A 26,849-nucleotide genomic window follows, 5' to 3' on the forward strand; every position below is an offset into this window, starting at 1 on the left:
ACTTTGGGAGGCCGAGGTGGGTGGATCACCTGAGGTCAAGAGTTTGAGACCAGCCTGGCCAACATGGCGAGACCCCCGTCTGTGCTAAAAATACAAGAATTAGCTGGGCATGGTGACGCATGCTTGTGGTCCCAGCTACTTGGGAGGCTGAGGCAGGAGAATCGCTTGAACCTGGGAGGCAGAGGTTGCGGTGAGCCGAGATCGCACCACTGCACTCCAGTCTGGGTGCAATGAGACAGAGTGACACCTGTCTCAAAAAAATACATTAAATAAATAAACTAATAATAATAATAAAAGTTAAACTTTAAAATAGAGCAGGGTTGGGGATAGAGAAGGATGGGGCAGAGTAACACTTCAGACAGAGTTGTCAGGAAAAGGCCCTTGGAAAGTGAATAAATGTGGAGAAACCAGGCAAACACCTGACAGTAGAACATTCCAGGCCAAGAGAAAGGCAAGGGCAAAGGTCTCTCGTGGAAACGTGGCTGGTTTCTTTGAGGGACAAAAAGGAAAGCCAGCGTGGCCACAGCAGAATAAGAAGGAGGTAGAAAACGTGATGTGAGCCGGGCAGGAAAGCCATGTAAGAACCTTAGATTTCGTCCAATGTGGCTGGAAGCCATTGGAGGACTGAGAACAGGAGGGTGACGTGGTCTACTTTTTATTTTGAGAGATCGCTTTGGCTGTTGGGTAAGAAATACACTGAACTTAGAAGGGACAAGAGAGACTTGATCTTTTTTTTCTTTGTATCTTTCTTACATCTTTTTTACAACTCTGGTAAGGACCTATTTAGAGTTTTTAAATATTTCAGCACCAATGAAATGGACGGGATTAGTGTAGTGCCCAATCAAAGATGCATGAGCTTTAGAATAGTTGCTTTAAAAGTTATTGTAAAGTTCACCTATCCATGAAATGTGAAATGCTTAGGTTGAAAATTACTTCCAACTGTTCTTGAAGATATGTGTACCAAGTAACTAACGTAGCTCTGCACGTGTCAGAACCCTAGAGGCAAATAGCTAAGGTTAGTCTCAACAATGCTTCTTTTAAGAAAGTAGATGCCAATGCCATTTCAAAGAAAATTGTACAGAAACTGTAAGGCGATCAAAGCAGAGGTAAAGAAGCAAGAGGAAATACTGAAGGAAAAAGCTCTGCGTTTTCAATATCGTGTGTGTGCTATTAACCGTAAAAACTGCACATATAAATGTATTCAATCGAAGCTCCATTATATGATATGCACTGCTAGTGATTACTCAAAATCCACCACCATCCTCTAACTTTTACCTTGTGAACTAAACCCCAGTTTGATTCAGAACAGTGGTGTTCCTGGTCTTGGGTGAACCAAAATTGGTCTAAACTGTTCAATGATAACCCTTCCGTGCCTTTCCACCTTCCTTTGAAAGTGCAGGTGGCCAAATGACCCAGTTCCAGCCAATGAGACATAAGCAGAAATCTGCTTGGGGGTGTGGTCTGGGGGTGTGAATATGATAGTAGAACCTTCTTTTCTTTCTTTTTTGGTGGCATCTGTGAACAATTCACTTTCTAATTGTGGATCACACAGTCTTTTCATGGCTCATGTTACTGTCTTATAACTTCCAGCCCCTCTTTCCACCCCCACTCTTAAATGAAAGATAAAACAAAAAAGGAGGCCAGTTGGAATTTATTTTCCTCCCTCTGTAGCAGATGTTAAAGCTTTAACTTTACTGACAAAAATTGTCTGACACAGCTGGCTTCCCCTTCCCCCTCTCTTCCTGCCTTGTTTGTGGGCGTGTGGGCTACTACTCAGGCATGCTGCAACAATGGGGGAAAAGCCAAGAGATTTACCAGGATGCTGGTCCTAATGTCATTAGCCACCAAACCAACACTGTTAGCGGTGGAAGTTATCCGGGTCATAAGGCACCAAAATATGTTACCGTTCACGAATCTGCATAGGTCTGCAGCAACCTCAATTCTTGCCTCCTCAGAAGAAAGAATTCGACCAAGGGGCATAGGCAGAAGACACTGAGGCAAGTTTTAGAGCAGGAGTGAAAGTTGATTAAAAAGCTTTAGAGCAGGAGCAAAAGAAAGTAAAGTACACTTGGAAGTGGGCCAAGTGGGAGACTTGAGAGAGCCAAGTGTGCGGTTTGACCTTTTGACTTGGGGTTTTATATGTTGGCATACTTCTGGGGTCTGCTTCTCTTCCCCGGATTCTTCCTCAGGGTGGGTTTCCACATGCACAGTGGCCTGCCAGCACTTGGGAGGTGAGCATGCCCAGTGTGTTTACTGGAATTGTATGCGTGCTCACTGGAGGCATTCTCCCATACCAGACCAGTGTCCCCAGGAGGTCGTATACCATTAAACTCCACCATTTTGCCTTAATGTGCATGTGCGAGCTTACTTGCCCAACTCCTGAGATCTTATTGAGAGGTGACAGCATGCTGGTAGCCGTGGCAGCCCTCGCTCGCTCTCGGTGCCTCCTCTGCCTGGACTCCCACTTTGGCGGCACTTGAGAAGCCCATCAGCCCACCGCTGCACTATGGGAGCCCCTTTGTGGGCTTGCCAAGGCCAGAAGTGGCTCCCTCAGCTTGCAGGGAGGTGTGGAGGGAGAGGCGCGAGCGGGAACCCGGGCTGCGCGCGACGCTTGCGGGCCAGCTGGAGTTCCGGGTGGGCGTGGGCTTGGCGGGCCCCGCACTCGGAGCGGCCGGCCGGCCCTGCCGGCCCGGGGCAATGAGGGGTTTAGCACCCGGGCCAGCAGCTGCGGAGGATGTACTGGGTTCCCCAGCAGTGCCGGCCCACCGGCGCTGCGCTCGATTTCTCACCGGGCCTTAGCTGCCTTCCCGCGGGGCAGGGCTCGGGACCTGAAGCCCGCCATGCCTGAGCCTCCCCCACTTCGTGGGCTCCTGTGCGGCCGGAGCCTCCCCAACGAGTGCCGCCCCCTGCTCCACGGTGCCCAGTCCCATCGACCACCCAAGGGCTGAGGAGTGCGGGCGCACAGCCAGAGACTGGCAGGCAGCTCCACCTGCGGCCCCCGTGCGGGATCCACTGGGTGAAGCCAGCTGGGCTCCTGAGTCTGGTGGGGACTTGGGAACCTTTATGTCTAGCTAAGGGATTCTAAATACACCAATGGGCACTCTGTATCTAGCTCAAGGTTTGTAAACACACCAATCAGCACCCTGTGTCTAGCTCAGGGTTTGTGAGCGCACCAATCGACACTCTGTAGCTACTCTGGTGGGGACTTGGAAAACCTTTGTGTGGACACTCTGTATCTAGCTAATCTAGTGGGGAGGTGGAGAACCTTTGTATCTAGCTGAGGGATTGTAATCAGCACTCTGTCAAAACAGGGCTCTCTGGGCTCTCTGTAAAATGGACCAACCAGCAGAATGTGGGTGGGGCCAGATAAGAGAATAAAAGCAGGCTGCCTGAGCCAGCAGCGGCAACCCGTTAGGGTCCCTTTACCACGTTGTGGAAGGTTAGTTCTTTCGCTCTTAGCAATAAATCTTGCTGCTGCTCACTCTTTGGGTCCACACTGCCTTTATGAGCTGTAACACTCACCGCGAAGGTCTGCAGCTTTACTCTTGAAGCCAGCGAGACCACGAACCCACGGGGAGAAACCAACTCCAGACGCCCCGCCTCAAGAGCTGTAACACTCACCACGAAGGTCTGCAGCTTCACTGCTGAGCCAGCCAGACCACGAACCCACCAGAAGGAAGAAACTCCGAACACATCCGAATATCAGAAGGAACAAACCCCGGACACGCCACCTTTAAGAATTGTAACACTCACCGCGAGGGTCTACGGCTTCATTCTTGAAGTCAGTGAGACCAAGAACCCATCAATTCCGGACACATTATCAGGAAGCCTGTGATCACCAGTTTCAGGTTTTTCCTATCTATAGGTAGACTGCCCTTTCCTGGTACTTGCTGCGACCAATTATTTTAGAGAGACAGTTAACAACCACCTGACCATCCATCATCCAATGGTCGCCTGAAATTCCTGGTTGGTGGGGGACCCTCTCCTGCCCTGTTCTTTTCTGACTAGTACTGTAAGAACACCATCAGCACCTACTTCCAGACTTCTTGTTAAGAACTAGAAACGTTTGTATATTCAACTCTCTGTAAATTGGGTTTTCTGTTACTTACAGCCAAGCACATTTTTTTTTGTTTTTTTTTGGAGAGAGAGTCTTGCTTTGTCGCCCAGGCTGGAGTGCAATGCCTTGGCTCACTGCACCTGCGCCTCCCAGGTTCAGGCGATTCTGCTGATTCAGCCTCCCAAGTAGCTGGGATTACAGGCATGTGCCACCAAGCCCGGCTAATTTTGTATTTTTAGTAAAGACTGGGTTTCACCATGTTGGTCAGGCTGGTCTCAAACTCCTGACCTCTAGTGATCCACCTGCCTCAGCCTCCGGAAGTGCTGGGATTACAGGTGTGAACCACTGGACCCGGCCAGGAGCTGCACTCTTGATTCAAGACTGCTTTTTCCCCATTTCTTTTCTTTCTTTTTTGATGGCATCTGTGAACCATTCACTTTCTAATTGCGGGTCACACAGTATTTTCATGGCTCATGATACTGTCTTATAACTTCCAGCCCCTCTTTCTACCCCAACTCTGAATGAGAGATAAAACAAAAAAGGAGGCCAGTTGGAATTTATTTTCCTCCCTCTGTAGCAGATGTTAAATTCAAACTTTTTTAATGAGAGCATATTAAAAGCAGCATCTTTTAATCCCAGCACCACTGCCCCCCGCATTTGAAGGCTCAGCCCTCAGGAGGAAGCCTCTGGGATCTTTTCATCCAGGGTGTGGAGGGAGGGCTCTGAAGCTGGGTGCTGCCTCTCCCTCCACCACTTCCCCACCGTGGGCCTTGGGCAAGATTTTGAATCACACTGGGTCACAGTTTACTCATCTGAAGGGGGTTGGATTAAAGAATCTTGGAAGTTTTTCTAGCTCCTGAGTCAATAAATTGCCTCAAAAAATTGAATGTAAAACCACTGGCCACTTTTAGAAAAAAGTTACTTTCCCAATTTTTTTTTTTTTTTTTTGAGAGACAGGGTCTTGCACTGTCACCGAGGCTAGAGTGTTGTGGCACCATCGTAGCTCATAACTGCCAGCCAGGTTCAGGCAAGCCTCCCGCCTCACCCTCCAGAGTAGCTGAGACTACAGGTGCACACCACTGCACCTGGCTCATTTTTGTATTTTTTTTTTTTGTAGCGACGGGGGGGTCTCTGCGCCCGGCCACTTTCCCTCTTTATTCTACTTCCTTTTCTCAATAACCAGAGATCATCTCATTAATTTGGTTTTGTGAGAGTTTATTGCTAATCTTAGTCATTTGGGGTGAAGATTCTCAGTTAAGGTAAATGTTTGAGAAGCTGCCCCTTTAATTTAGATCTGTATTTTTAATCTGTTTAGAGTTTCACAGGAAAAATAATAGTACTTCTCTGCTCCAGTATTTTCTTTTTTTTTTTTTTTTTTTTTGAGACAGAGTCTCACTCTGTCACCCAGACTAGAGTGCAATGGCATCATCTTGGCTCACTGAAACCTCTGCCTCCCAGGTTGAAGCAATTCTACCTCAGCCTCCTGATTAACTGAGATTACAGGCACGGGCTACCATGCCTGGCCAATTTTGTATTTTTATTAGAGGTGGGGTTTCACCATGTTGGTCGGGCTGGTCTCGAACTCCTGACCTCAAGTGATCCACCCTCCTTGGCCTCCCAAAGTGCTGGGATTACAGGCGTGAGCCACCACGCCCAACTGCTTTAGTACTTTCCCCCCACCCCCCGAGACAGAGTTATCACTCTGTCTCGCAGGCTGGAGTGCAGTAGTGCAGTCTCGGCTCAGTGCACCCTCTGCCTCCCGGGTTCAAGCGATTCTCCTGCCTTGGCCTCCCCAGTAGCTGGGATTACAGGCACACGCCACTATGCCTGGCTAATTTTTGTGATTTTAGTAGAGACGGGGTTTCACCAAGTTGGCCAAGCTGTTTATAAATTCCCGACCTCAGGTGATCTGCCCACCTCAGCCTCCCAAAGTGCTGGGATTACAGGGGTGAGCCACTGCACCTGGCCTGTGCTTCAGTACTTTTGATGTGAGAGGTATTTATTGTTCATGCCTGATGGTAACACCTGTGTGTTATTACATTATCTGTCTTTCTGTCTCTCTCACACACACACACACACACACACACACACTCTCTCTCTCTCTCTCTCTATATATATATATATGATCCTTCTGGCTAAATCAGTTTTCCGAATCTTTTGACTTCTGTCCTGAATAGCAGCTCCACCTGATTCACAAATGTCCAGCCTTCTTTTCTCATTCACACTCTGATACAGTCACCTCACAGCCCTCTGATTATAGATCTTATGGGTGTCAACTTCTCCGGGGTGCCTTTCTAGATACCCAGGCCGGATTCTTTGTAAAACAATGGGTTAAAGAGAAAATGAAGGGTGAAAAAGGAACTTTCTTTGCTCTTTCTTCTTAAGGACTAGACTAGCATGGTGAACAGGGGCACTTTTCACAGGTAGTCATGGCCACCATAACAGAGAAATACAAGCTCTTACTCAAGTAGAGAAAGAAAAAGCAAGATCAAAGCTCACACAATTCCACCTCTGATTTAACTCCAGAAAATGCCTGAGGCCAATTCACTTAAGACTTATTGGCGCGCCGTCAGGATGGCCGAGCGGTCTAAGGCGCTGCGTTCAGGTCGCAGTCTCCCCTGGAGGCGTGGGTTCGAATCCCACTCCTGACAAGCCGACCTTTTATAATAATAATAATAATAAAAGAAAATAAATAAATAAATATCAAAAGGAAAAAAAAAAAGACTTATTTACATTTTATAGCTCATTTTTACTACAGCATCATGAGCCTCTTATTCTGCCCAATTTTGTCATATTTCAACAAATGAAATGGGATTTTGCTGTTCAGTTGCCTAAAGAACAGAAACATTTGCTGAAGAGAAATACAAGAAGCTAAGGAACATAGACCTGGTTATTATTTCTCATCATTATCACCCAAGAACATCTAGCACGCCTTTTTCTTCTTCCTTGTGAGGAAGCTGGAAGCTTTAAGGCCCAAGTCTGAGCCACATGCTTTTCACTTCCCGGCCTCCTCCCTGGGCCTCCGCAACACCCACTGCACACACAAAGGCCCCATCCTCTGCTTGCAGACTCGGGCAACACCACTTCTACATTTTTTTTCAGAAGTAAATGAGGCATAAAAAGTCAATACTCTGCATACATATCAGCCCCAAATAATAAATGGCTGCCTGCTGGCCCCATCCATTCCCTTGATTTGTACTGACCCTTGCGTCACTCCAAACCTTCTCAGCTTTATGAAGTGCTTTCATGTTCATTAATCTCAGAGTCCTCTCCCTAAACCTGAGAGAAGGGTATCCTTCTCTTTGTGTTACAGAACAGAAAATGGCTGGGCAGAGGGGAGGTGACTGGCCAAGGTCACACAGGTCAGTGGCAGACCCAGAACTCTAACCCCCAGTCCAGAGTTTATTTTTCTATAATCTGTACAAGGTTCTCCCTTGTTAGAGACATACATAAATCAGAGCCTTATTGGGCAATGTTGGGTTCCAGAAAAAATAGTCTCAGAAGCCAGTCACGGTGGCTTACACCTGTAATCCCATCACTTTTCGAGGCTGAGGTGGGTGGATAGCTTGAGTCCAGGAGTTTGAGACCTGCCCCGGCAATATGGCAAAACCCTGTCTTTGCAAAAAAAAAAAAAACAAAAAACAAAAAATGAGCTGAGCATGATGGCACACATCTGTAGTCCCAGCCACTCAGGAGGCTGAGGTGAGAGCATCACCTGAGCCCAGGCAATTGAGGCTGCGCTGAGCTGAGATCGTGCCACTGTACTTCAGCCAAAGTGAAGAGTGAGACCCTGTCTCAAGAGAAAAAAAAAAGAAAGTCTCAGAAGATGCAGAATGAAGTAGTGCTAAGAACTCAGGCTGTGGAGCCAAAGAACCAAGGTGTGGATCTGAACTCTACCTGCTAATAACTGTATGATGCTGTGTAATTTTGGGAGACTTCATTCATGTGATGCTTCATGTGAGTTGCTCCCCCATGTGAATGACGCCTAAGGTCTTCAGTGCAGGTGTCTTGGGAATTACATGACTTCCCTGTGACTCAGTAGTTCCATCGGAGAAAGGGGCATAATGATAACTATTTCCAAGGCTGTCATGGCAACTGAATAAAACAAAGCCTACAAAGAGCAGATAAAGCCTGGCCCAATCACAGATGCCCCAGATGCCCTGTCTCCTTTGAGGACTATTTCCCTCATCCCTACCCTGCTGGGTATTATCCCTTGCTGTGGAAATGCTTGCCTCTAGTGAACGGCTTCCCCTCCATGCCCTTGGCTACTCCCACAGCTGGGACATCCCATAATCCACACTGTGTCAGGCACTGCACTAAGCCAAAGCATGCGTGCTCTTCCTCAATCCCCATGTTTCAGGATCTCCCCTACCCTGTCACTAATCCAGACCCTCACTGAAGAATGAGCACCCCAAGTTGCTCCAGCAGCACCTGGATAAGGGGATTCTCATCTCAGTACTGCCATTAACACTCTAGGTGACCCGCAGGCCCGGGATGTCCCTGCTCTGAGCCTCAACTAATTCATCTACCAGGAAAGGTGTCTTAATACCTGTCCTGTCCCTTAAGAGAATTGCTGTCTCTATAAGCAGGATGAATCATGTGAAGCCATAAATGAGAGTAGGGAGGAAGGTGAATTCAGTGTAAGAGACTCTGAGTTATTGTTGAAAGAAATGGCCAGGCTCTTACTAACTGCCAAGAACCTCATTTTAATATCTACCTCTGGGTCAAGCGTGGTGGTTCATGCCTATAATCCCAGTACTTTGGGAGCCCAAGGAGGGAAGATCAGTTGAGCTCAGAAGTTCAAGACCAGCCTGGGCAACATGGTGAAACCTTGTCTCTATAAAAAAAAAATTAAAAATTAGCTGGGCGTGATGGCGTGTGTCTGTAGTCCCAGCTACTCAGGAGGCTGAGACGGAAAGATCACTTAAGACCAAGAGGTCAAGTCTGTAGTGAGCCATGATCACGTTGTGCCTGTATACTCCAGCCTGGGCGACAGAGCAAGACACTGTCTTAAAAAATAAAGATAAAAATCTACCTCTGAGGGCCGGGTGTGGTGGCTCACGCATGTAATCCCAGCACTTTGGGACGCTGAGGCAGGCAGATCACTGGAGGTCAGGAGTTTGACATGGGCTGACCAACATGGTGAAACCCCGTCTCTACTAAAAATACAAAAATTTGCCAGACATGGTGGCACAGGCCTGTAATCCCAGCTACTTGGGAGGCTGAGGCAGGAGAATCACTTGAGCCTGGGAGGTGGAGGTTGCAGTGACCCGAGATGGCACCATTTCACTCCAGCCTGGGTGACAAAAGCATAACTCTGACTCAGAAATAAAAAATAAAAAAAAATCTTCCTCTGAGAAGTACAAACAGAACCTGACAGTATTGGAGGCAGAAATCTAAACACAAACATAGTAAGAAAATAGGAAGCTTCATGTAATGTGCTATGCAATGCTAGAAAGGAGAACATGAGGGAATTCCTGCTGAACTATACTAGGACTCCTAGACTAAGGCAGGGACAGACATCAGAGAACCTTAGGATACCCTGCAGACCTCTTCTGTATTCCTGGTTTCAAGGTGACCATGTGGACTGAGGGCCAAATTACTGCCAATCAGATCCAGCCCACCTGTGTGTCTCTTACCTGTGCAAACCCATGGGCAACCATATGGACTCCTCCCTCTTCTCTTTCCCCTGCTCTCCTTTGCATAGTTTTAAAGAATGGAAAAGTAGCAGAGTCCCTGAAGTTAGATGTGGGATATAGTACGTGCCTAGGGTGATCATGTTTCTGAATGCAAATTCCCCATGGAGTATATTTAGGGGACAACTGGGTGTCATATATGACTTAGAAACTCCCCTAGAGGACTAAGATGTGAACAGGCCAGAGATGTTCCTTCAATTCCATGTGCGTGTGCTGAGCACCTGCTGCCACACACCAGGCCTGCTGGGCACCGGACATAGAAAGGGGCAGAAAGCATGAGCCTGGGCCCCCAAGGGTTCATGCCATAATGGGTGGGGCAAGGAGGATTTCGGTTTTGGCTATTTGCTTTCATTATTATCTCAACTGCTTTCATTGGTTTTTTGTTTTTTTTGTTTTGGTTTGGTTTGGTTTGAGATGGAGTCTCGCTCGCGGCTCACTGCAACCTCTGCCTCCTGGGTTGATGTGATTCTTGTGCCTCAGCCTCCTGTAGCTGGGATTACAGGCCTGTGCCACCAGGCCCAGCTAAATTTTGTATTTTTAGTATAGACAGGGTTTCATCATGTTGGGCAGACTGCTCTTGAACTCCTGACCTCAAATGATCTGCCTGCCTCAGCCTCCCAAAGTGCTGGGATTACAGGAGTGAGCCACCATGCCTGGCCTAGGTTTTTTTTTTTAATAATTATTATTATTTACTATGTCTTTTTTTTTTCCAGGATGATGGGGGTGAGGAGACAATAGCCCCAGCATCTGGTCATAATTTGTAAATCTCGACATTCTCCCTAACACCAGCTGGAAATATTTCATGCTCTAGCATCGTTTTACAAGTTGCTGGCAAAAAATAAGCATCCATCTTATTTAAAGACTGTAATAAAATGAGAAAGATGGTTATTTGCCTTATTTTTTGTCTTTTTTTTTACTTTTATAAAAACAGTTAGTTGTTTGCGGTGCCTTCAAAGAATGTTCAGTTAATAAAAGCCAGCCTTTACCTTAAAGTCTTTATTCAACAGTGAGGTTTGTCAGATACCAAGGGCTGGTTTCTCCTGAAAATCATTAAAGGTCTGGCTCCAAAGGTGTGCAAGCCACCAGTTAACCAGGGCCAGCCTTTGTTTTCCTAGGCTCTGCTGCCCCCTGTCAGAAGCTAAGAATGTTACAGGACATAGAATATTTTGAACAAAGGTTTTCACAGAACAGCAGTTTTACGCTCTATCAGGTGATGAAATAGAATACTCTCCCACCTTGTGAATGAAGACCATTGAATTATTTGCTTAAAAATATGCCTACTTGCTTGGCTACCTAGAAGTTCTTGCGCAACTCCCAGCAGTAATAACCTGTCTGAAATAATTCAGGCAGCGGCTGTCATTCACTGAGTCCGTCTGCACATGTACAGGGAGCGGTAGATGGGTGCTGGGGGCGTGAGTTGTATATCCATTCCACGTCGTCATACTGTTCACAGACCATCGGGGAAGACGAGTGAACAGATGACTTCCACGTCGTAGAGTGAGGGAGAAGTGTGTGCGCCCCAAGTGCTGGGGGAACACGTCAATGAAGCACCTTCGCCAGGGGGGTCATAATGAAGTCGAAGGAGTCCATTCTCAAAGAACTAGCGGGGACCAGCCAGCTGAAGGGGAAGCAAAGGGCTTTTCTGGATAGTGGCAACTACATGTGCCAAGGCAGAGGCCCCTGGAAGAGGGTGGTAAGTTCTGGCAATAGCACGAGGGGACTGAATTATACTCTGAGTGCCCCAGCTGCTACTCCGCTGCCTGGCAACTTCTGGTCCCCGGGCCACTTCATCTCCCATCGCCTCAGTGTATGGCCAGGTCAGAGGCCAAGACAAAGGCAAGCAAAAGGGCCCCGGAGGGAGATCCAAGGCACACTAAAGTGCTGGCAGTTGCCTTGTGTTCTGCCTGCATTCTTTTTTTTTTTTTTTTTTACTTTATTAAAATACTGAGTTTTATTTCACATGTATATTTTTGTCTCCCCACCATTTCCACGTCTGACCACCAATACTACTATGTCCTATCATAACATTCCATACATACTTAAAACCAAGCAAAGGGTGGAGTTCCATCTTTAAAAACTAAACAGGCATTTTGGACAACACATTCTTGGCAATGGAACCTGGACAACATTTATCAAACACGGTAGGGAAAGTTCTCACTCTGCATTATAAAAAGGACAGCCAGATATCAACTGTTACAGAAATTAAATAAGATGGAAATTTTTTAACAAATTGTTTAAACTGTTTTCTTAAAGAGACTTCCTCTACTGCCAGAGATCTTGACTAGCCTCCTGCTCAGTCATCCAGAAGCAATTCTTCACATAACTGATGAACTTGGCTTCCACTTTGGGAAGAGAACCACATTTTTCTATACTTGCTTGCATTTTTGCTTTAATGTCTTCTACAGAACTAGGTCCTTTTAGGTGTTTTAGGAGTTTTTTCCTGTTTTTTGAAGGATTCTTGTCCTTTTGATCTTGGTGTTGATGATGGTTTTGAGTCTTTTCCATTCTGATTTGACTTTTGTGCATTTTTGGCTCGAGTATCTTGAATAGATTTCTTCACTGGCACTTTTTCTTCAGCTTCCTGATCATCAAAGTCATCATCATCATCTTCATCATCATGATCTTCCTCATCATCATCATCATCATCTTCATCAGCAGCAAGTTTTACTTTTCTCTGTGGAAACTTGCTACCACCTCAGACCATTTTCCTGATATACGTAAGAGTTACACATCCTCCTCCTCTCATCTTCTGACTTTGCATCTTCCTCCACAGCTACTAAGTGCTGTCCACTGATATGCACTGGCCCTGAATCACACTTCAACCTTAAGACCACTGGTGATGTTATTTCAAAGCCTCCAAGGGAAACCATTGGCTGTACAGACATTTTCTTTTTTCTTTTTTTTCTTTTTTTTTTTTTTTTGTTTTTTTTTTTTTGTTTTAGATGGAGTCTCGCTCTGTTGCGCAGGCTGGAGTGCAGTAGCGCAATCTCGGCTCACTGCAAGCTCCACCTCCCAGGTTCACACCATTCTCCTGCCTCAGCCTCCCGAGTAGCTGGGACTACGGGCGCCTGCCGCGATGCCCGGCTAATTTTTTTTGTATTTTTAGTAGAGACAGGGTTTCACCATGTTAGCCAGGATGGTCTCGATTTCCTGACCTTGTGATCTGTCAACCTCGGCTCGGCCTCCCAAAGTGCAGGGATTACAGGCGTGAGTCACCACAGACATTTTCAAAGTTGCCAGTGTTACTTTAATTGGACTGCCTTCGTAATTCATTGCCTCTGCTTCAACAATGTACAATTCATCCTTTGCACCAGCCCCTAAACTGACCATTCTTAAAGATAACCGGTCTCATTTTCATCATTATCCACCTTAAAGTGATCATCTTTGTCGGCCTTTAGTTCACAACCGAAAAGATAGTTCTGGGGCCTCAGGGTGCTCATGTCCATGTCCATCAAATCTTCCATCAGGTGGCGGCACGCACTTAGGTGGGAGAGAAGGAGGACGGAGATAAACGAACGCTGCTCCAGAGAACAGCCGCACAGGACGGAATCACACCAGGGATGTTCTGTGTGCATTCTATCCACATCCACGAGAGTTCAAATATTTTGCTATCTGGCCGTGCACAGTGGCTTACGCCTGTAATCCCAACACTTTAGGTGGCTGAGGTAGGTGGATCACTTGAGCCCAGGAGTTCGAGACCAGCCTGGCCAACATGGCAAAACCCCATCTCTAAAAAAACACAAAAATTACCCGGGCATTGTGGTATGTGTAGTCCCAGCTACTCAGGAGGCTGAGGTGGGAGGATCGCCCGACCGAGCCCAGGAGGTTGAGGCTGCAGTGAGCCGAGATCACGCCACTGCACTCCAGCCTGAGCGACAGAGCGAGAACTTGTCTCAAAATATATACGTGTGTGTGTGCGTGTGTGTGTGTGTGTGTGCTATCTAACTGAGGACTCTATCTCAAAACCTGAAGAGAAAGGGGACCACTAAACAGCCAACAGAGATTTGTACATAATCAGAACTATTGTTCACAAAATGACACAAGGAAACACCAAGCGGGGAGTAAACAGTGATCATCTGTGGGATTTGAAAACTCTACCTCCAGGAAACACCTAAATTGATTGCTCATGAAACTATTTCCTCTGCCCGGCTGCCCACCATCTGGGAAGTGAGAAGCACCTCTGCCCGGCCGCTGTGCAACCCTCCAAGTGTGAAGTGACAGCCTTATGTGTGATATTTCTGCCCTCCCCAAGTTTGCATTTTCAACATTAAAGTTTACTTTTTAATTAAAAGTTTTAAATTGGAGAATAATATAAAAAAAAAACTATTTCCCCTCAGTGCTGAACTTGTTTCACCTCATGAAACCAGTTAACTAAGTGACAAAAGAAAATTTTGTCTTTATCAGAGTACACACATATGCCAAGACATGAATTATTTACAGTTTTCCATTATTTATCTCATTTCCATTTAGTGCCTCATCTTTCAATGAGTCATACGTTCTCCCTTTGAACAGGGTTTTGGCAAAATTTTTCCATTTTTTTATGTCCCTGTAATTCATTCTCTATCAAACATTAAATATTCATTTATTTCTATACTCTATAATAATGTTTTCCATCCTCCTGTTCTCCTGGTGACTTTGACTTTATCAGTCCTAATGGATTTTGGTAAGAAAATGATACCCCTCAAAAAAATCATACACTTCTCATTAGTTCAGAACAACAGTGTTAAAAACTAATTTTGATAGTTAAAATAGCTGAAAATACCTGGGCGCGGTGGCTCACGCTTGTAATTCCAGCACTTTGGGAGGCCGAGGCGGGCGGATCACGAGGTCAGGAGATCGAGACCATCCTGGCTAACACGGTGAAACCCCGTCTCTACTAAAAATACAAAAAAAAATTAGCCGGGCGTGGTGGCGGGTGCCTGTAGGCCCAGCTACTCGGGAGGCTAAGGCAGGAGAATGGCGTGAACCCGGGAGGCGGAGCTTTCAGTGAGCCAAGATCGTGTCACTGCACTCCAGCCTGGGTGACAGAGCGAGACTCCGTCTCAAAAAAAAAAAAAAAAAAAAAGCTGAAAATAACAGAGAATACATGCATCAGTGGCAAGAGCATCAGGTTGGAGTCAGACCAGCCATGCTTAAAATAACCGCACCATCAGTTAACCTCTCTGAGCCTTAATTTTCTCGTCTGTGCAGTTGACATAAGAAGTGTCTACTTCTTAAAGGTGCTGTGAGAAATAAGTGAGCGAATGAATGCTAATGCATTTGGAAATTATAAAGCACTAATCGGATGTAAAGCATGTTCTTAAATTACTTATTGAATGAATGTAGGTTTTATAATTTTTCCTTTGAACACAAAAGTTCTAATGATGACATTCTTTTTTAGACATTGTCTATTTGCACACATCTCACCAAAATCAGGAATGATTTTCTTCTTTGCTAGGCCCCAGTTAATTGATTCTTGTTAAAACTAACAAGATAAGCAGGGCATGGTGGCTCATGTCTGTAATCCCAAGACTTTGGGAGGCTGAGGCAGGCAGATCCTTTGAGCCCAGGAGCTCAAGACCAGCCTGGGCAACATGGTGAAACCCCGTCTCTACTAAAAATACAAAAATTAGCTGGGTGCGGTGGCATACACCTGTAGTCCCAGCTACTTGGGAGGCTGAGGTGGGGGGATCACTTGAGTTTTGGAGGTGAAGGGTGCAGTGAGCCATGATTGTACCACTGGACTCCAGTTTGGGCAATAGAGTGAGACCCTATCTCAAAACAAAAACAAAAAGCTATCAAGACAAAAATTTTAGGCTGGGCATGGTGGCTCACACCTGTAATCCCAGCACTTTGGGAGACCAAGGTGGAAGGATAGCTTGAGTCCAGGAGTTTGAGACTAGCCTGGGCAAGATAGGGAGACCATCATCTCTACAAATAATAATTTAAAAAATACCCAGGCATGGTACATGCCTGTAGTCTCAGCTACTTGGGATGCTGAGGTGCAAGAATCACTTAAGTCTGAGAGGCTGGGGCTGCAGAGAGCTGTGATCATGCCACTGCACTTTAGCCTGGGCAAAAGAGTGAGACGTTGTCTCAAAAAATGAAATAAAAAGTAAATTTCAGCACACAAGAAAACAGCACTGCATTCAAAAAGGGTTTTCCTTCTTGTTCTTTTTTCTCCAAGACAATATTAAGTAATAGCTGTCATGCATCCCTTTTCAGAGCATTGCCTGCTTGTTTCCCTGCCTTGTCACATGTGTACATGATCCATTGGGGTGGCTGGGCAGAGTGCTGCAGCTCCAGGCTCCAGAAACAACACGAACAGCTCACCTGTCCCAACTCCTCATGTGGAAAATGTCCACCTGTCGTTTGTCTGCAAATCCAATTAGCCAGGGTCATTTGGAAGATTTTCTATAAATCATTTTCCCCTGGAAAATACAGAATATCCTAGATCCCTTTGTGGTATAAAAAAGCTATTTTTGTGACTGACACCCTCTAGACCTCTAAAGTAAACTCTTAAGGAAAGAAGCAAACAAGCAAGTAATCCGAAGAACACAAAACTAGTTTGATACCGTTCCCTTCCACAATTGTCCCAGCTCTTGGGCAGTGGTTGTCTAGCTTTGAGGCAGCGACCAGCAGGGGCCACAGTATCACAGTTAAGGAGGTGGGAGGAAAGCATCTGGGTGGGGACCATGACTTAGTCTGAGCATCTTTGAACTAATTCAGCTCTGAGAACATTTGCTGGATAAGCTCTTTATATATCTATGATCTGGATCAAGGAAATGAACTAGAGATATTGATCTTCCTGCAAGCACGGTTCAATTCATGCCATTTCCCTACTTTAAAATCTTCAATAAATACTTGTGGAATAAGTGAATGTTGAATAGTCAGTGGTTACCCATTGCCTATAAGATAAAGTTTAAGAATGGCCTTTAGAGAGTGATAATATAGTTTGGATCTGTGCCTCCACCCAAATCTCATGTATAACTGCAATCCCCAGTGTTAGAGGTAAAGCCTGGTGAGAGGTGATTGGATCACAGGGGTGAATTTCTCCCGAATGGTTTAGCCCCATCATCTTCTTGGTGCTGTTCTCGTGATAGTGAGTGAGTCCCTGCCAGATCTGGTTGTTTAAAAGTGTGTGGCACCTCCCTCCTCTCTCTCTCTTGCTCCTGCTCTGGCCATGTGACTGTGCCTGCTTCCCCTTTGCCTTCTGCCGTGATTATGTTTCCTGAGGCCTCCCCAGAACCCAAACAGATGCTAGCATCATGTTTCCTGCACAGCCTGCAAAACCATGAGCCAATTAAACCTCTTTTCTTTATAAATTACCTAGTCTCAAGTATTTCTTTATAGCAATGTAAGAACAGACTAATACAGAGACATTCTGTAATCTGAATCCAAAATACCTCTCATCCATTCATTTGTTCAATAAATATATATTGGGTGTCTAGGAAGGGAAGTATGGTACTGGGTGCTAGAGGTTCAGATTTGAACAGACATAGCAGATACTGGCCCTGAATTCTTGGGGCTACATCTGATCTTCCACTATTTCTTATCATTTGGGCTGTCCCCCCACCCTATTTTCTTAGATACAACCCAAGCTTTCCCGGTTCCACTATTTTGCCAAGGCTCTTCATTGTCCCTTTCAATACCATTTATGCAATTCTAACTTTTCCCTAAAAAGTACACCCTTCTCCTGAAACTCCCATCTAATCTCACTTTCCCTCCTCCCACGTGAAGGAAGCTCCCAGGTGAAGGAAGTTTTTCCAGCACCTTACAGTAAAGGACCTTTTCAACTATGTTTATAGTATTAATAGTAAATGCCTTGTAGATAGCTGGCACGTAGTAAATATTTGCCAAATAAGTGAATGAAGTCCTCATGATTTAAATTGTAGATACTGTGTTTACGTCCCTGAGAAACATTTCTCAAACCTCCTTAAAGTTATCATCTCACGAACTCAAAATCCAAGTAGATCATTTGTTCATGATTACTCAATGCAATTAAAATATATGGCTGGGCACAGTGGCTCACACCTGTAATCCTAGCACTTTGGGAAACTGAGGCAAGAGGATCACTTAAGCCTAGGAGTTCAAGACCAGCCTGGGCAACATAGCAAAACCGCAGCTCTATAAATAAATAAATAGGCCAGGCACAGTGGCTCATGCCTGTAATCCCAGCACTTTGGGAGGCCGAGGCGGGCAGACCACTTGAGCTCAGGAGTTCAAGACCAGCCTGGGCAACATGGCAAAACCCCATCTCTACAAAAAATACAAAACTTAGCCTGGTGTGGTGGCATGCGCCTGTAGTCCCAGCTACTTTAGAGGCTGAGGTGGGAGGATCGCTTGAACCTAGGAAGCAGAGGTTACAGTGAGCTTAGATTATGCCATTGTGCCCCAGCCTGGGCAACACAGCAAGACACTGTCTCAAATAAATTAATTAAAGAAAAAAATGTAAAAATCCCCATTAGAAAATGAAATGTATTGAACTATATATCTCATTGGTTTAGCATTCGTGGTAGAATCATGTCACTATTCCCAGAGAAATAAAACTTGAGGGATGTGCTTCTCAGGTGCTTCTAACCACTGAATGACACTAGTTCCATCTAAAATGATTTGAAGATTTAAAGAGCAAATCTATACTTTGTTTTTGAGACGGAGTCTTGCTCTGTCACCCAGGCTGGAGTGCAGTGGCGTGATCCTGGCTCACTGCAGCCTCTGCCTCCCGAGTTCAAGCGATTCTCTTGCCTCAGACTCCTGATTAGCTGGGACTACAGGCGTGCGCACCGTGCCCAGCTAATTTTTTTGCCTTTTTAGTAGAGACAAGGTTTCACCATGTTGGTCAGGCTGGTCTCAAACTTCTAATCTCAAATGATCCACCCGCCTTGGCTTCCCAAAGTGCTGGGAATACAGGTGTAAGCCACCATGCCCGGCCCAAATCTATGCTTTTAAGTCTTCAAGCGAACTCACAACAATCCCCTAATTCTCTCTTTCCTTCTGCTGCGCCTGCAGGTCAGTCCAACCAAATACCTTCTCTAGCCAGCTGGACTGTTGAGCAATACTAAAGAATACCTTGCAATCCCTTGGGATTCCCAGACAATCTAAACATCCCTGATGAGTGCCTTCTATTTCCTCAAGAGTTATTTCCAAAGTGCTTGCTCCTCAAGCCACCTGCCAATTTCCATCCCTTCTAATGTCAGCAATAACAGAGGTCTTTTCCCTCATGATAACAGGCCAGGAGCAATGGCTCACACTTGCAAATCCCAGCACTTTGGGAGGCCAAGGTAGGAGGATTTGCTTGAACCTAGGAGTTTAGACAAGCCTGGGCAATATAGTGAGATCCCATCTCTATAATAATAATAAAATAACCATATCAACAGCAGCAGCCATTACATTTATTAAGTGCTGTGCTTAGGCATTTTGCTTTATATACATTATCTTAGCTAATCTTTACAAGGACCACCACTTACTGAGGTAGGTACTATTATTATCCCCATTCTACAAATTAAAAAGCTGAAGGATAGAAAGGTTAAAAAACTTGCCCAAGGTCACATAACCAGTTAATGGCATAGCCAGGTTACAAATCCAGGACTAACTGCAGAGCCAACTGTTAAACCTATACGGTGTTGCCTTCCTGTTCCACTCTTCTGTCAGGGTACAGTAAGGGCACAGCCAGGATTCCCAAAGGCTACCTGGCTCCCCCAGGCGACCTCATACCAGTGTCAAGACAGTGAGCTCTCCTCTTCCAGTCCAAGCCTCTCCAACAACCAATGTCAGTCAACTAGTAAGCAGCAGAAGCAATACGGAGATACACCTATGAGTTTTATTAACTACATTACGCTGACCTGCTTTATTGGAAAAAGCAATGGATTTTATTAAAATAAAAAAGGCTTCCTGCACTCTCTCAATTTCACCCAGGTTCCAGCAAAGTACCTTCCTGGAAGTGTTTTGATAACCTCTTGGCTGTGTCTAAGGCCCACTTGCTTCCACACCCAAATAGGCACTTCCCTCCTTTTTTTACTGTTATTGCCACATTGAGAATGGAGTGGTGTCCTAGTCTAGTGCTTCTGAATTTTAATGGCATATGAATCACTTGGGTATCTTATAAAAATGCAGCTTTTTTGTTTTTGTTTTTGTTTTTTTTTTGAGACGGAGTTTCATTCGTTACACAGGCTGGAGCGCAATGGCGCGATCTCGGCTCACCACAACCTCTGCCTCCCGGGTTCAAGCAATTCTCCAGCCTCAGCCTCCCAAGTAGCTGGGATTACAGGCATGCACCACCACGCCCGGCTAATTTTGTATTTTTAGTAGAAATGGGGTTTCTCCATGTTGGTCAGGCAGGTCTTTAACTCCTGACCTCAGGTCATCCGCCTGCCTCACCCTCTCAAAGTGCTGGAATTACAGGCGAAGCCACCAAGCCCAGCCCAAAGATGCAGCTTCTTATTCAGGTTCCGGATGGAGCCTACAAGCATATTTCTAAAATCCCCATGTGACATTGATGCCAATCTCCAGACCACGCTTGAGTAACAATGGCCTAGATATGTGGCATGTGAACAGTTCTTCCTTGGTGATCATCTTGGTGCTAAGTGCTTTTCTTCCCAAATGTATAAACTATATTCTGCTTCTGTGAGCAAAACTATGTAAAGCATCAGTTTATACATTACACATTATACATACTATAGACACCAGAGTGTCTGAGTGTTAAACTTTACCAGCTTTTTGCATGAATTTTTTACACGTCTTATTTTCCTCACTATGTCTACTTGTTTCTAAAGCACCAAGAAAACTGTTTTGAAATTCTGACGTGCCATAGATGAACTTTTCATGCCTATAGCCCACCATATCGTTTTCCTTATGGACTCAGGGAAAGATGTTGCTCCCCCTCTTCAGGAAAACCCTTCCATCTGTGCTTGATTTCCACCCTTCTCCGCCTCATCATTCATTCATTCAAGCAGTCGCCCACTTTGTTTAGCTCATTAGCCTCCTCCTCTATTTTATCTAGTCCAAACTTCTCTTCAGCAGTACTGCTTGAAAATTCTCAAGAAATTCACTATTTAAAATAAACATATAAAAGCAAAATAGCAAAATTTTAATTGTTGAATTTAAATGGAAAATATACAGTTGCTCATTGTAATAGTCTTTCAACTTTTTTCAAAGTTTGGGCAGAGTTACAAAAACAATTTCTTCTATTTACAAATTTTTTCCTAGCACAAACCTATTTAGATTAAATCCCCTCGCCAGCCTCTCAGCTAACATGTTAAAATTTCCTTCCAGAACTTCATTAATCAGCCAGGCTATAAAAAAGTAACTGTCCAAGGCCCAAGCATGTCCTTTTAAAATCTTTTTAGAATCCACAAAATAAATTTTAAAACTTAGTTATTCTAGCAAGAACACTAGAGATGTCACTGACGACACTCACTGTGATTTACTTACTTATTCCCTCCTGCCTACAAATCTTGACTGCCTTGCAAACCTAAATTCTCTATCAAGTCACATTAAATTCCCTCCATGGCTTCCTAGCCAAATTTTTTAAAAGGGGAGGAAGGGGTTTCTGTGCCCTGCCTGCCCTCCTCTTCCAGCCGTACCATATAACCCACCTATTGCCAGCTCACAGGTGAGAACCCAACGCTTGAAGACCAGCATCCCAAGTGGAGCACCAAGCCACCTCCAGCACTCCTGCCCAAGCTGCCCACCTCGCTCCCGTCACAAGATGCTCTGAGGATCAGTGCGGGGTCATCTTACACATTTTCACAGCTTACTCTCCCCAGGACTTAAGCGGAGCTTTACCCCAAGGTAGGCATTTAAGTATTTGCTAAGTTGTATTTCTAGTTACTTCCTAGACAACTGCTGCCTAAAATCAAATGCTTTATATATCATGCTAATTTTATTAAACATGTTTAAGTCCTGCTTAAACAATGGTCTCAGTGGTTCTCACCCTACGGAGATTTTGCTCTCCAAGGGACATGAGACAATGTCTGGAGGCATTTTTGGTTATAACACTGGGATGGGGGTGTGCTGCTGGCATCTCAATAGGTAGAGGTCAGGAACACTGCTCAATATTCTGCAAGGCACAGGACAGCACCCCCACAATAATGACTTACTTGATGCAAGATGTCAATAATGCCAAGGTTGAGAAACCCTAGGGTAGCTGTAGTGTTTTCTTTTAACCTTAGGGGATTTGAAGGCCACTGGAAACCAAAGAGCCAAACTGAACCTATGTGGCTGCAACTTTTTTAGTTTCTTATTAAAGAAAAAGTTCTCTGGTTTTTCAACACTAAGTTCCCTTATTTTGAAAACAACCGAAAGAGCTCAATTTTGCAAAAATGGCACAACCACAACAGAGTGCAGTGTGATAACAATACAGAGTCAACTAAGATTAAAAATTGGTCTACTAAGACTTTAGATATAATACGTTTTATTCATCTAGTGGTACTTGGTGCTCACAGGGCACTGTACAACAAATTTTAAAAATACAATATGAAAAAAATCAAACAGCCAGAGATCAATTCCATTAGAGGGCGATGGCCCACAGAAAAACCCACCCTGTCTCCTTAAGAACATTTCTTTCTTAGTTTGGCTTTAAGAAACACCAAAAGAAAATACAAAAGAAAAGGTCTTTGAGAAGATAGGTAAAACTTCACATAGCGTCTTCCACATATCACAAAATGCTTTCCTTATTTAATAATAAGCACAGAAAATAATCCAAATATCTGTGAGCCTCTATTTAGTCCCAATTTTTTAGGTCATAGCTTTCACTACTTCCCTCCTCTCTATCCTCAAATTATTTGCATCAGTAAAAAAAGTTAATTAAGGTGTAACAGTCTCCTTTGCTCCACACTGCCACTACAAAGCCTACTTTCCATAAAGAACCAGAGGCCAAGCAAACGTAGGCTACTAAGTACTTGAAGTGAAAATACAACTAAAATTTCCTGAGTCATTTAACATCAAATTTTGGCTTTGTAATCTATTTGTATTCAATTCTCAGTCATTACTGAAGGTCATTTGACATCAACCATAGACAGCAGTGAGATTTAAAGTTGCATGGAAGTACTGCTGAAAACTTCTAACAGAAAGATGAGTTTGGAGTGTTTAATTTTACTACAAAGTGACATTTTCAGAAAGTCGTCATACAAGGAATGATGAGGAGTTACAAATCCAACTTGGAAACCCTTAATGCTCAGTATCAATTTGTTGAAAGTCAATTTTTTTTTTTTTTTTTTTTTGAGACGGAGTCTCTGTCGCCCAGGCTGGAGTGTAGCAGCGCAATCTCGGCTCACTGCAAGCTCTGCCTCCCAGGTTCATGCCATTCTCCTGCCTCAGCCTCCCTGGTAGCTGGGACTACAGGTGCCCGCCACCACGCCCGGCTAATTTTTTGTATTTTTAGTAGACGGGATTTCACCGCGTTAGCCAGGATGGTCTCGATCTCCTGACCTCGTGATCCGCCCGCCTCGGCCTCCCAAAGTGCTGGGATTACAGGCATGAGCCACCACGCCCGGCCACAAGCTGTTTCTTAACTAAGCTTCTGAAGCAGGAACTCCTGAAGTGTCAACAGGCAGTTTTACTTACAGCAGTAGTTATATACTAATGCTGCTTGCAGAATTTATTTTCCCTTTAGAGTTCGCAGAAGTACTACCACATGGAGACAAAACAAAACAGTAAAAATAGTATAGGTAGTAAAAAGGCCAAAACTAAGAAATTTGGGGCCATAACATTAGAAAAGTTTGAAAATATACTTTACATATTTGCTTAAAAAATTAAGTCTAGTACTGCCTTAATGCTTGGTTCCTCTACCATTAAATGGCATTTCATTCCGTTTATGCTGAACTCTTAGATCAACTTATTACTGAATACAAAGCTAAGCAAACCTAGACATTTTAGCTGCTGCCACTGTATATTATCACAGTACATAAGGAATCTGTAACAAGGTTTTTCTCCCCTTCTCCATTATACTGTTCTTAAAGGTAGAGGGCAGGTCTCATGCACCTTTGCATCCCCTGCATATAAGCACAGTGGCTGGCACACAGTGGGTGCTGAATAGGTATTTACTGATGCATTGCTGAGTAGTGGCTTATAACATGGAGAAAAGCCCAACATTGTCCTGTTCTATCAGCATTACTTAGGTATCCTCACTCCTAATAGGCAGAAAGCAGTTTTGAAGTAAAGTTAAATTCCTCACTTGCTAAACACAGCAGACCTGTCAAGCGTTGGACAAGACTTAAATCACTTCCTTTAAATGTGTTCATAAAGCATTTTGAGAAATCATGAGATGAAAGGCGCTATGTAAGTACAAAATATTCAAGACAGTTTAGCAAAAGTGCTACTTTTCTACGATGACGGAATGGTTGTGCTAGTTTGAGGGGAACACCCCCTGAGGCTACTCTTCTTGCTGTCATTATTAACACAACAATGGAATTTTGACAAAGATGCCATCACTTTATATAGTTTTTATTTGGCTAACTACTTTCTATAAACCAAGTGACAGAAAATGAAATTAAGCCACTTATTCCACATAAATCAATACTTTATCAAAGTTCCGCATTTTACAAGTCATGTTCAAAAAACACACACAAATTAGCATTTTGTACACAAATGTTTATTTCTCAATTAAACATTCCCTTTAAACACAAGGAATGAGTTCTAAATCTTCATAAAGATGAATTAAAAATGAAATCCCTCCAGTATAGTGTATGTAATCACTGTGTTCTTGGTCACTACTGGCATTTACTGTTTAACATCAAAAACAAAGACAGGTTATTTAAAAATCATGCTACTGGATTTCTAGCTCTTCCTCTATGACCAGTTCTACACTGATCTGCAATGTTTAAAAGTTTACATCACCAAATCAAAGCAAGTTTAAGGTGTGAAGTAGCTGTGCATTAAACACAAAATAAACAATAAAATTATAAGATATAGTCGAGTTCATAACGAATATAGGTGTTCTTATCATCGTTGTAGATTCTTGGGTAATGTGCTATGAGAGCGTCCTGGGAACCAATGTAGATGGAGTTGTAAATTTTCCAATATACATCTCTGACTTTCCGGGCTGGGTGAAACAGACCCTAAAATAATTGAACAGTTACATTATTTCAATTTTCAAGAACATACATAACCTTAACAAAATTAACAAATCATAAAGATATGATTCAAAATTATTTCCCTTGGGGAGTTGGGGGGGACCTAGTAATTACACAAAGCTGCAACGGAAGAGACAAAACTCACTCCCCCCTCACCACACAATTGTTCTACCATATGGCACAATATACCCTATTGATAATCAGGAAAAGTAACTTAATTCAATACACTACTTTTCTTGCTAAGTAATCTTTTTAAAATCTTTAACTTACAGGGAGTGCGGGGAAAGGGGAGGGAGAGCATTAGGCCAAATACCTAATGCATGCAGGGCTTAAAACCTAGATGACGGGTTGATAGGTGCAGCAAACCACCATGGCACATATATACCTATGTAACAAACCTGCACGTTCAGCCCAAGTATCCCAGAACTTAAAGTATTGTTTAAAAAAAAAAAAAAAAATCACCGATAAAAAAAAAGATCTTTAACTTACCTGTAAACAATATTGCAACATTCTACATGGTCCAATAGCAACTCTCAGGCCCTCTAGGGCTCCCATAACTGCCTGAATTACATGAGGAGATGTCTCAAACACATTGGGCCATACATAGTTCAACAAGTGATTCAGCGAATCTTCACAACCAAATCCATAAACCCCAAGTGACATGTGCTGTACCACTGCACTAGCCGTCTGTCTGTGTACAAGGTCTCTATAAGGGAAGGGAAAAAAGTCCTTTAAGATACGGTCTTATAAGAAAGGGGAAAAAATCCTTAAAGATACGGTCTTAGTTTTACAGGAAATATTCACCGGCCCATTAGAAACTAAATTACTAATTCAGTGCACTGAATACATGTGAAGTCATCCTAACATTTCATGTATGTAATATATCCTTTAGAATAGCTTCCACTTGAGGACTTTTGCTTTAATAACTCAAGCTTCACTATGGCTCAACAATTAAGCCGTATTTTCTAATTAACTTTTTTTTTTTTTTTTGAGACGAGTCTTACTCTGTCGCCCAGACTGGTGTGCAGTGGTGTGATCTTGGCTCACTGCAACCTCTGCCTCCCAGGTTCAAGCAATTCTCCTGCCTCGGCCTCCTGAGTAGCTGGAATTACAGGCGTGTGCCACCACGCCTGCCTAATTTTTGTATTTTTAGTAGAGACAGGGTTTCACCATGTTGGCCAGGATGGTCTCGATCTCTTGACCTTGTGATCTGCCCGCCTCAGCCTCCCAAAGTACTGGGATTACAGGCGTGAGCCACCGCGCCTGGCCTTCTAATTAACTTTTAAAAGGAATATGAGCAGGAGGGCTCTGTGAAGTCTTGGCTTTATTATGCTGCTAAAGAGAAGGCATGTGATTCTAACATATGAATAATAAACAGTAATATGTTATTTTAAACTTTTTTCTCTTTTTTAAAATTATTTTTCAGGCCAGACACAGTGGCTCATGCCTGCAATCCTAGCGCTTTGGGAGGCCGAGGCAGATGGATCACCTGAGATCAGGAGATCAAGACAGCCTGGCCAACGTGGCGAAACCCCGTCTCTACTAAACATACAAAAATTAGTAGGGCGTTTTGGCACACGCCTGTAATCCCAGCTACTCGGGAGGCTGAGGCAGGAGAATCACTTGAACCTGGGGGGCGGAGGCTGCAGTGAGCCGAGATTGTGCCACTGCACTCCAGCCTAGGCAACCAGAGTGAAACTCTGTCTCAAAATAAAAAGAAAAATTATTTTTCTTTTTTATTTTTATTGTTAGAGATAGGGAAGGCCTTGCTATATTGCCCAAGCTGGTCTTGAGCTCCTGGGGTCAAGCGATCCTCCCACTTTGGCCTCCCAAATCATTTTAAACTCTTGATTATAAACTTAAATCTTTACTAGTATTTCAGATACTGGTATATAATAGGTAACTAAATTAAAATTAAATTCCCTTCTCACGTAAAGTTTAAGTTTCATTCAATAACTCAATTTGGGGAGAGGAACAAAAGATCAATAATTTTTTCAAACCTACAGAAATAACTATCATCTCCTATGTTAACTGAATTTATGTTCA

The 26,849-nt window shown here is 44.0% G+C and overlaps 2 protein-coding genes, 1 non-coding gene and 1 pseudogene across 3 annotated transcripts in view; 1 reads left to right on the forward strand and 3 right to left on the reverse strand.

Moving 5' to 3' along the window:
* The window catches only part of ANKRD44 (ankyrin repeat domain 44), a 380,176-nt gene extending 376,329 nt beyond the window's left edge, over positions 1-3,847 (reverse strand). Inside the window, exon 1 of the mRNA XM_063647786.1 lies at positions 3,754-3,847. The gene's annotated coding sequence lies outside the window, so the exon portion shown is untranslated. The remainder of the gene's footprint in view (positions 1-3,753) is intronic.
* Positions 3,848-6,625: 2,778 nt separating this feature from the next.
* Positions 6,626-6,708, forward strand: TRNAL-CAG (transfer RNA leucine (anticodon CAG)). Its single transcript has one exon. It is a non-coding gene; the product is annotated as a tRNA-Leu (tRNA).
* Positions 6,709-11,671: 4,963 nt separating this feature from the next.
* On the reverse strand, positions 11,672-13,285 carry LOC129031736 (nucleophosmin-like; annotated as a pseudogene).
* An 11,015-nt stretch (positions 13,286-24,300) lies between these two features.
* Positions 24,301-26,849, reverse strand: part of SF3B1 (splicing factor 3b subunit 1) — a 46,093-nt gene continuing 43,544 nt past the window's right edge. The window contains exons 24-25 of the mRNA XM_054478364.2: positions 25,293-25,509; positions 24,301-24,788 (exon numbers count right to left, since the gene is read on the reverse strand). Coding sequence (XP_054334339.1) covers positions 24,630-24,788; positions 25,293-25,509 — 376 coding nt within the window. The 3' untranslated portion in view covers positions 24,301-24,629. The remainder of the gene's footprint in view (positions 24,789-25,292; positions 25,510-26,849) is intronic.

Source organism: Pongo pygmaeus, chromosome 11, assembly GCF_028885625.2.
Source record: "Pongo pygmaeus isolate AG05252 chromosome 11, NHGRI_mPonPyg2-v2.0_pri, whole genome shotgun sequence".
In the NCBI taxonomy this organism is placed as follows: Eukaryota; Metazoa; Chordata; class Mammalia; order Primates; family Hominidae; genus Pongo; species Pongo pygmaeus.